General features: G+C 45.8%; 1 protein-coding gene and 1 long non-coding RNA gene across 2 annotated transcripts in view; both read right to left on the reverse strand.

The window, feature by feature from the left end:
- The window catches only part of LOC109318028, a 14,760-nt gene extending 12,156 nt beyond the window's left edge, over window positions 1–2,604 (reverse strand). The window contains exon 1 of the mRNA XM_019547040.1: window positions 1,466–2,604. Coding sequence (XP_019402585.1) covers window positions 1,733–2,548 — 816 coding nt within the window. The 5' untranslated portion in view covers window positions 2,549–2,604 and the 3' untranslated portion in view covers window positions 1,466–1,732. The remainder of the gene's footprint in view (window positions 1–1,465) is intronic.
- A 107-nt stretch (window positions 2,605–2,711) lies between these two features.
- On the reverse strand, window positions 2,712–4,732 carry LOC109317958. The gene is made up of 2 exons (XR_002103153.1): window positions 4,701–4,732; window positions 2,712–3,259 (listed from the first exon to the last, which is right to left on the reverse strand). It is a non-coding gene; the product is annotated as an uncharacterized LOC109317958 (long non-coding RNA).
- Between the last annotated feature and the right edge of the window lie 5,057 nt (window positions 4,733–9,789).

Genomic DNA, 9,789 nt, shown 5'->3' on the forward strand with positions numbered 1-9,789 from the left:
CTTGGAGGGTAGTTAATATCCTAGTCACTCCCGAGCGTGGTTAGCCAGCCATACTGTTTTTAAATTAGATGGGAATAAATGCAGCCAAGGTTACAACAGTTTTGGATAAAGGCAGAAGCAACCCCAAACCTAGTTGTACTTGGATAGTCATTCCCCCGCTCCGCTCATTTCAGTAGGCAAGCATCGCACTTGTTTTCTAGTTTTCTTCACCAGGAGAAGTTTTAAAAGGCTTAAGTGCCCGTTGGCTACACAGTGCAGGTGTAGCGTTGGCAATTTGACCAGTCTATACACAGCTTCTTTTGTCAAGTACACATTTAAAAGGGGCTTCTATTTGGAGTAGCAATGCTATATCCAAGACTGGATAAATTATATTTTTGGCAATTATATATTATAAAATTATATAATTTTGAGAAAATTAAGTGAACGGGATTAGACTAGGCACTATATGCCGTAATGAAAGCGGATGTTATTCAATGGCCTAGGATTTCACATGGTTTGGAAGCAGTGCTTGCGCCCTTCCACTGGAGGATTTACTTATAGGACTCTATAATAGCTCTGTCAGTAGATTTATCACTTGCACTCCAAGTTCACCTCCAGTTTACCAGCAGGAAACAGGAACCCACCAAACACTGATGTTAATAAAACAACATTTTATTGAGAGTTACAAATGTTTAGCTGTGCCCATTTAAATCGATTCAAGGTGCAGCACAGATTCCCCCTGTACCAATATCCACAAAGCATTTTAACATAAATTGGTTTGGAGTGACTGTATACCCTAGCCATTTTGTACTGTTTAAGAGAGATTACATAATTAATACATCAAGTATTTGTTCCGTCAGATACGACTACTTGCTCGATCCAGTGAAGTAAGAGGGATATTGTTAAGTGCAAAGAGCTAAGCAAGTGCAGGGGGAAAAAAGGGAGGAAGAAGAGACAACTGCATTAAAGATAAATGTGCCAAGAACTAGAGAAACATCCCCCCCCCCCAAAACATGGAGATGCAATTAGCTTGGCCTACAGAGAAAACCCAACTCCCAAAGCTCTAGTGCAGGAGGAGACAGAAAGCTTAATCTCACAAGTATGCTTCCAGGGAATACATCATTTAGTCAGAGAACCCACTTTGCTGGCAGGAAAGTAGGAAGCCTGCCCCAACCCCTTACTGGAGTCTTTATGCATTATATCCCATCCCTTCACAGGGCAGCCAGTTTTAGCTAAGAGTGCTTGCCCTCAGTTCAAGAATAGCAGTATTTTCATCTTCAATTCTTGGTGTTTCAAGGGGCTGGAGGGGGGAGAAGGGGTCAGGACTCCTGTCCCAGGTGCTGTAGCTTCTAGAGAAATTCAAAATGTAGATTTTTCTTGCCAACCTAGGTGCCAGTTGTAGGAGGAGAGCTGCACTGCACAGAACAAGCTGTAGATGTCCCCCTCCCTTGTCACCTGCCAGAAGGGAAGGGAACTAGGAATGCACTAATCCAGACTCCAGGGTGATTTCCTTTCTGCCGAGTCTCAACAACATCATGTTGTCAGTACAGTAGGCCAGTCCTTTAGTGAACTTTTAAGCTTTTCTGGCATGGTGCAAGCTGCTGGCATGGCTTCTGCCATCTGCAGAGCTGTCCGGGTTCCTTCATATTCAATTTGTACAGTATAAATGCAGGGCCTGTGTAGCAGGGTTTGGAGTCTTGTTCAGCAGATTCAGTCACCAGAGGGGCCCAGGAAAGTAGTGGGGATTCAGTCTTTACTGTGGCCTGAGTCTTGAGCCCCGGGTCACTATGTGCAAAATGCCAATCCTAACTGTTTCACGCATTCTCTGCAGTGCAGGTTCTGCCTCCCGGAGCTCTTCAGTGGGGCGTGCAGCTGGTGGGCATGCTGCAAGTCCCTCCTTGGCCCCCCACAGGGTTTGGGCTGAGGATGTGCTGTGCTGTGCCAGAGGGAGGTTGTCAGCCCCCTTGCAAGTTGCTGCAGCAGATGTGTCCACAGATGCTTCTGAATGCTCCTCTGCAGCAGGCCACGTTGCCCCTTCACAGACTGGGATGTCTTCAGTTGCCTGAGCAGACTCCTGGCCAACTTGCCGAGCAAGCAGGGCTTCAGTAGGACAGCATGGAGTCTTTTGCACAGCCTGCATAGCAGCCGGGGCCTCGGACTGGTCTGCGTCTTGGTCATTTTTCTCACCGGGCTGGGCTTCGCTTTCCTGCGTGGTCTGCAGATCAGGCTGGACATTAGCAGGGTGTTGCTGCGTCTCCTGCATCACCTGTGGAACAGCATCAGCCCATGTTGCTGGCTTGTCTTCTGCCACGTTCTGTGCAGCCTGGCTCTCCCCTGTGGTTTGTGCAGTCAGGGCCCGAGTCTCTTGGCAAGCTGGTTCAGCCTCCTTAGTTGCTTCTGTGGCCTGCACAGTGGAGGGGACCTCAACAGTCCTTTGCATGTTATCAGCCTGAAGAGCAGACTCTTCAGCAGGAGACATCTCTACAGTATGCTCAACCTCAGCTTCCTGCTTGCTCTCCACATCAGAAAGGGCCCCAGATTCTCCCATAGGCTCCATTGCAGGTTGCATCTCTGAGGGCACATGCACTTGAGCCTCTATAATGGTGTATGCAACAGGCTTTGCTTCGGCAGGGCAGGAAACTCCTGGAGACACAGGTTGGCTTCCCTCTGCGAGATGCGGGGCAGGGTGTTCTTTGCCAGTCTCATCTAGATGCTCCCCTTGCTCTTGCACAGTTTGTGGAGCAGGCTGCCCATCTGACCTCATCTGTGCAGGGGCCTCAGTTTCTTGTGGCATCTCAGCTGCTGAGGGGACCTCTGCCTTTTGCCCGTGCAGCTCAGTCGAGTGGGTTTCTGTATTCTCTTCTAGCACTCGTGCAGCAGGCTCTGCATCCAGTTTGGCCTTGCTTTCACCAGTGTCATGCTCAGTCTGTGCAGCAGGCGGGACCTCGGTGGCTTGGGGAGTCTCTTCTGTATCCTTGGGAGGAAAGTCGTTCTCTCCAGTCCACGTGGCAGCATCTTGCAAGGTCTGGACAGGGAGAGTCTGGTTAGCTTTGGTCTTCTGCATCTTGGATCTGAGAAAAGTGCGGAATCCCTTCTTCTTACTGAAGGCACTCCCCATGGCCAGCACCTGCAGTCAGACACTTCCTTCACAAGAGCTTTACTCTTGAATGTTTTTTGACCTCGGTACTAGTAGCTGGCAGGGTCTTTTAGGGAAGTGGGAGACAGGCAAGGATCCCAGGCTGCACCCTGCGTCAGGAGCAGCCGAACAAAAGCAGCCTACCTGCAAGATATGAAGAGATTCATTAGGGATTAATGATGGGTAAAGACTCAGCAGACACCAACTCTGAGCAATTGACTGGAAGGGCTGATTTGCCAATAACATGCTGCCACAGAGGCAAAGGGCAGATATTCCCTAAATAACGCTATGGGATCTTGCTCAAGTGCCCATGATCACATTTCTTTGAGGAAATAAGTTATGTTAACTGCTTTTTAAATGGGAGTTTGCAGGACAGGAGTGAAAGTACTGGAAACTGCCCCATAAAGTTTCGGGGTCCCATGCTTCTTTTCTCTGGCAAGGTTAGGCAGGAGCCAGGTGGTGGGGAGGAGGAAAGAGAAGAAACCCACACACCCTAGTATTTAAGCTTTTGTTTCTGGACTCTAAAGCAAGAAGAGCTATAGGGGGGTGGGATTTAAAGATATCTTTTGGAGCATTTTCAAACTAGCAGGGAGTGGGGTTACAGTCACAGAAGCTGATGGGAGTGAGTTTTTTCTGTTCCTTCCAATCACCCCTGTTAAAATGTTTCAGCTTTCCCCCTCCCCAATAAGGGACTATTCTCAAGTGCTGCAGGATTCAGGACATTAAAAGGAAAAGAAAGCCTCAGAGTGAAGAGCTGCGACAGCTGGCAAGACTGGGTCTTTATATTTTCAGCAATTCACAACTAACATAGGTGGTTTAAAGTAACACCTAACTAGCACATCAGCTAACTCAGCCTTGAGAAAGAGGGATAAGTCTGGGTTTGGCTCATAGCAAGGGGGTGTTAATAAATTCTGGAGTTAGAACTTGTTTTAAGGAAAAAGAGAAGGAAAAAAAAAAAAAAGGAGGCAGAGAGACAGAGCAGAATTTAACTCCCTTTCCTATAGCTGCATTGCCTCTGCAGAGGCCAAGAAGGAAGCTAGAAGCAAGCCATAAGTCAGTCAGGCTGTGGCTTGCTTTCCTCACCAGGATGCATCACTGCTTGGCTATCATGCAAGTTCCTTCTTTCATTTCAAGAGATGCAGGGAAAGTTCGAGGGCACCTTCAAAGTTTAAGGGCCTTAGGCACTTTAAAGATACCTTGCCATGCGCATTTGTTAGTCAGAACTTTGCAATGCAATGAAGGACTCTCCATAGAGCAGAGCATGTTAATAGAGGGCAGGAAGAGACATATCTTTTAATTGGATATCAGCAACAGGTATATTATTTAAACTATTTTATAGGCTACTAGAGTCTGTACATTTCCAAGAAGCAAAAGGGACTCCCTCCTAGTACCTAACCCCCATCTTACAAGAACAACAGTAAGCTTTGTTCCAAGGTATTTCTGCAAGTTGATTAAGTACATTGGAGATGATTGTATCTGGGGCCAACTAGAAACTTAAGGGGTAAAGTACACAGTCAAATCAATAGCACCATCAAACCCCCATCACAGAATTAATATACACAGAGACAGACCAGCCCACACTTACCAAACCTCCTCACTAGCTCTACAGTCTCCACTAATTACTCAGCAGTTGCTGAGTCCATCTGCTTTAAATAGGGCTAGGTAGTTACAGCAAACCCCTTCCTCCTAAATCCCTAAAGATTAGTTCCACCAGGTTACTGTGCTCTCACACTATGCTTCCTGGGGAAATAAGGAAGGAGCTTCAGTTTCCTTTGGGTTGTTTTTTGCAACAGTCTGTGACTTTGGTTTGGTAGATGGAGGTTTGGTTTTGTTTTGTTTTGGTCATTTTCTGGTTGGCTTTACAATGAAAAAGAAAGTAAAGCTGAAATTCAATATGGCGCAGTGCTTGTCTGTGCAAACTGATGGTCAGTTAGTAGTGTGTGGTGCAGACCAGCAGAAAACCAGGCACACTGCAGCTATATGCAAGTAGTTAGTTACGCAATTTAGGAATGATGTTATCAGAACTAGAGCTGTGGTATTATTTATGGCAAGCATTTTGGGGTATCTGAACCCCTTTAATGCTGCCTTCCAGTGATTCAGTCTTGCAATCGGTGATTCTACTGCGCTTGCTGATTGTTTCGATACCATCAGCCTCAGCTAATCACTCGCTGCTACCCAGTGCAGAAGTCACTGTTGTTGTACCACTCTAGTTACGTGTACTGATTGGAAGCAAGCTGCAAATTGTGAACCAGCCGCGTACAAAACAAACACAAAACTTTATTAAATGCCAATGAATCCCAAAGGCAGAATGATAAAAACAAGTCATCAGGCCCTGCAATCAGAAATGGCTGTAAGTGGGGTCACAGGGACCAACCTTTCTGGAGGTCCACTTTTTTCCAAGTGGGTCTTAAATTTTGTGATGCCAAAACTGGCCCAACCTTTCCCCATATCACTCCCTACGATGACCCTTTCCTATGAAAATAGGGAGGCAGGTCACAAGCCTGCAGGTTTCAAGTCTCCAGGTCATTTTAGGGCTATAATTTGCCTGTGTGCATTTCTTGCCCTTTTCTGAGATCCAGGATCTGCTGTGAACAAACAGGCTGCCCCACCCCTGAGTGTGCTGATTCTGTGCCTTCTCTTACGATAAAGATTTTTACTCATTTCCTTATGGCACTTTCACAAAGCTTTTTTGTGTACTGGCTGTTGGGTTTCAATGCCAGTGAAGAGTAGAGACAGCAGATGACTCATCCTGACTAGTCAATCTATTTCATAGTTAATAATCCTGTGATCTGAATGTCTAAAGAACAGGAGGGGCAGTACAAAGACACTGGCACCAGCCAAATATTTCAGACTGGTCACTAGAAAACTGCAGGTCTGGGCAGTGCTTACTATTTTGTGCACACAGTTTGCAGGGTCCAGGTACATCCTCCTTGTTTTTATCGCCCTCTACATATGTGTGTGGTGCTTGTTGTAGATCAGGGCTACAAGCCTGCAAAAGAAATTTCAAAAAAAGGGGAAGCCAATTTAGCTGTCTCTGCTGATATCCAGGGCTAAATAATAAACAGAATGGACGTGCAGCTGCTCTCTCAGGCCAAAGAAACTAGTAGAGCATTTACTATTAACTACTTTACCAGGACTGTGAATGGTCAAACAGAGTTATCCAGGTGGCCTCGAGAGGGAGAGGTTTTTCTGAGACACCCCCCATCCACATGTTCTTGGGGGACACGTTGCCTTTTGCGTACCCTTGAAATTATCTGAATCATTCCCATCCACTGACTTAACCATTAAGTATTATTTGCAATGAAGGTTTTATTTGAACACAAATATGTGCCTAAAAATCTTAAATGTGTTTGGTGGAAGTGAGCTCTGGGCAATCCATTTGACTTGCTTGGCACAAGGGAGCGGACATTTCGCTTCTCCATAGTGCAGCCTCACTGAGATAGTGATGGTGTAAATGAGACACAAAACGTTTCCGTTCTTTAAATAGTCTGTGGAATTAGAGCAGGCATGAATATAGCCCTCTTCCAACCTCTCTCTCTCGTCTTGTATCATCTTGAGATCCAGAGATTTCCTAATGACCTAATAGGTCCAAGTCACATCCCTTTCATGTGGTTGAAAATATCTGCCGCACTGGAGGCTCTGTGCATAGAGTAGTTCAAACATTGTCAAATGCATCAGGACTCTCATGGGGCACTGTTAAAGCCCCACAAATCCTTTGGAGGAAAACAAGGCAGGGGCACCTCAAACTCCAACTTCCAGTGGCACTGGGGAAGCTCGGACAGGCATGGGAGTTAAATGCTGTGCTTTGACAATGCATACATTTTCTATTTCCACAAATTCCACTTTACGATTTTTTCAAATTTTTTTTTGTTTTTCTGTGAAAATTTGATGTTTAGGTCTTTCACTGTAGTTCAGGAAGAAGCAAATGCCCAAGTATCTACATGTCGCATGTGATAAAAATTCCATTTTTTCATCATCAGTAGTCCCACAGAGGGTGAGACTGAGCTGCTTCATTAAAACTTTCCCACCCTGAAATGTGCTATGATATGAGACAGGGTCACAACTCAGATACAGCAATTATTGTATCTGTTTGGCTGGGATGCTAATCCTGGTCCTGGTAGTAGAAAAGTCCAGAAATGTAATTGATATTTGTAAAAAAAAACCTGGGTGAATGTATTTAGGTCAAACTGGTTGATGAAACTTCTGTGCCAGACCCCTTCCTGGGTTAAGTTAAATCAAAGGCCCCCAGCATTTTGCAGCCCTGAGCTGTACTTTGCTGTCTGCTCCAGAGAGCAAGGCTGGCCCTGCCCCTCTGCTCCCTAGTTGGAGCAGTGAGGGCTGGCTGCCCCCTCCCCGGGCAAACCCCCGCTGGGACCTGGGGCCAGGGAAGGAGGTTAAACTTCCCTTCCCTTGAGCATGGAGCTGCCCTGCCCTGCTTGCTTAGTGCTGGCTGTGGCTGTGGACTAAAAATCCCAGAGGCACCTAGAAGCAGGAAGAGGAAGTGATGAGCCACCTTGCAGAGTCCTGCTACTGTGATTTTGGACTGCAAATCCCAGAGACCCTAGGGGAAGCAGAAAGAGGAGGTGAACACACAGCCCATGTTGGCTACATGCCAGAGAAACATGATCTAGTGCCCCCTGGCTTCTGGCCTAAGCCACTGCAGGAATGTGGCTGCATTTCCTGAATCAAAAGTGAATGTCTGTTCATTTGCTTATTGGTTTAATCGTAGACTAGCCTGCAAAGACTGAATCCAGTCAGCCTTAGGCTTTTTGACTGTCTGTATTTAGCCCTGTTGCCTTGCATAGAGACAAAGTAGGACCAGCAAGATTTAGTTTGCAGGGGCCATGGTTCAGGATACCTCAGACTAGTATAAAAAGAACCGGATGATCATCCCCAAGTGCAGATAGAAAACTTGGGTGGTCAAGCCATCTACTCCATCTGCCACTTCCTCTTCGGACTAATTGTATCTGTTGGTTTCTTTGGCAGAACCAAGGCCTGCATCTCTGTGCTGGGAACAGGGAACATTGTTCATTCTCATGGTCTTTCTGCTTGATAGTACTTGGGTAGGTAGAGGTCCTGAAGACATTATTTTTTCAAGTTTGCAGTAAATAAGACATGGAAGGAAGAAAATAGGGTTTCAGTTTGCAGAAATGTGAGTAGGCTGCTTTGTTTTATCCTTTATTTCTGCATGCTACGCACTTTGGAGGTTCACCTACTGGTAAAGGTTGTGGATGAAATAAAGGTCTTAATGGCCCCAAATACAGTTCAGGTTCTTCAGTTACTTTGAAGGATTAGGAGACTGTAACACTAAGATCCTCTCTAAAGTGGCAGAATCAGGTTATCCCACCAAGAGAGGAGTGAAGGAAGCAAACACTGTCCTCAAAGGGGGTCTGAAGTGCATCTACAGCTGTAACGAGAAAAACTAGTTGGAACAGAAGTATGGCTACTGTTAGTGTCAGACCCCTTCCCCATCGACATCGTCATTTCCACAGCCCTTGTAGGTTACTGGGTGTATCTATACTGGTTAGCAACAATTAGCAGACTATTCAAGGCATCCAGTCTGCAAAATTTAAACTCACTGAAAGATAAACTGGAAGCTTGTTTAATTGAAGCTCCTTGCCCATTGGCTTGAGTAATTAGACGATCACTTGCCTAGTTACTTCAGGGCTGCAGGACTCCCTCGTTTTATGCTACTTAATCAGGGTTTGGGGAGCCACGGTTATTTGGCATGGGCACTTCCTTACAAGCAGCTGCACCAAAACAGACTAGTCCTGCCATTTCCTCATGGACAGACCACTATCCAGGCTATTCATTGATCAGAAACAGACTCTAGAGCACAGCTGTTAAAGCAGGTATGGCTGAAAAAGTCAAGTTTATGCTGTGCAGCTCCACTTATTCAGAAACTTTGCTGCCTGCTTTGGTGACAGGGAGAGTCCTTACTTTTCGCCTTTGTACAGTCAGCCCAGCAGAGTGGTGGAGGAATTGCTTACTGGCTCAGTAAGGAACAACTTTAAGTAACTACCAATTACAGGAATAAATTGCCTCTCACTCAAGCTAGTTTGCCACTAGCAAGATACATATAATCAAGTAGAACTTGCTTTTGCAAGCCCTGTTAACAGAGTAGGTGTCTGACTATGCAGACAGATGTAGGGCTGTGTTTTGCAGATTATCCACTCTATTAACATCACAGTCTCAGAAGTCTTTAAAAGGTTGCATGCATTTCCACTTATTAGCCAATCAGGCTAAATTCAGGCAACAGCACCAGCACACCATGGAGTCTCTCATCTTAGAGCACTTCACGTCTCCAGCTCTTGTAATATTTATTCACCAGATTAATATTTTAAATGCACGCTCAGTTACTAGCACCCTGCAAGTCCATCACCTTCACCATTGTACCTTGCCCTGATCCCTCAAACATTCACTTTCTTGCCTTCCACCCCCAGGACCCCAAGTTGCAAGAACAGAGACTTGCTGTTCTTGCGGAGTGAACCCTATTTTCATGCCACCTAGATGGCACAATGGAGACAGAATATCCTGTTTTTAACCTATGAGTGTTTCTGTATCTTATGGCCACTTCAGGATGCATCTACTGCATTCTTTCTTCTAGAGCCCGCTTTGATTTCTAGTGCCCCATGTGCAAAGGAAGAGAGACTGCTTAAATTTTATGGCTCTTC

Source organism: Crocodylus porosus, unplaced genomic scaffold, assembly GCF_001723895.1.
Source record: "Crocodylus porosus isolate Cpor-Errol unplaced genomic scaffold, CroPor_comp1, whole genome shotgun sequence".
Classification (NCBI taxonomy): Eukaryota; Metazoa; Chordata; order Crocodylia; family Crocodylidae; genus Crocodylus; species Crocodylus porosus.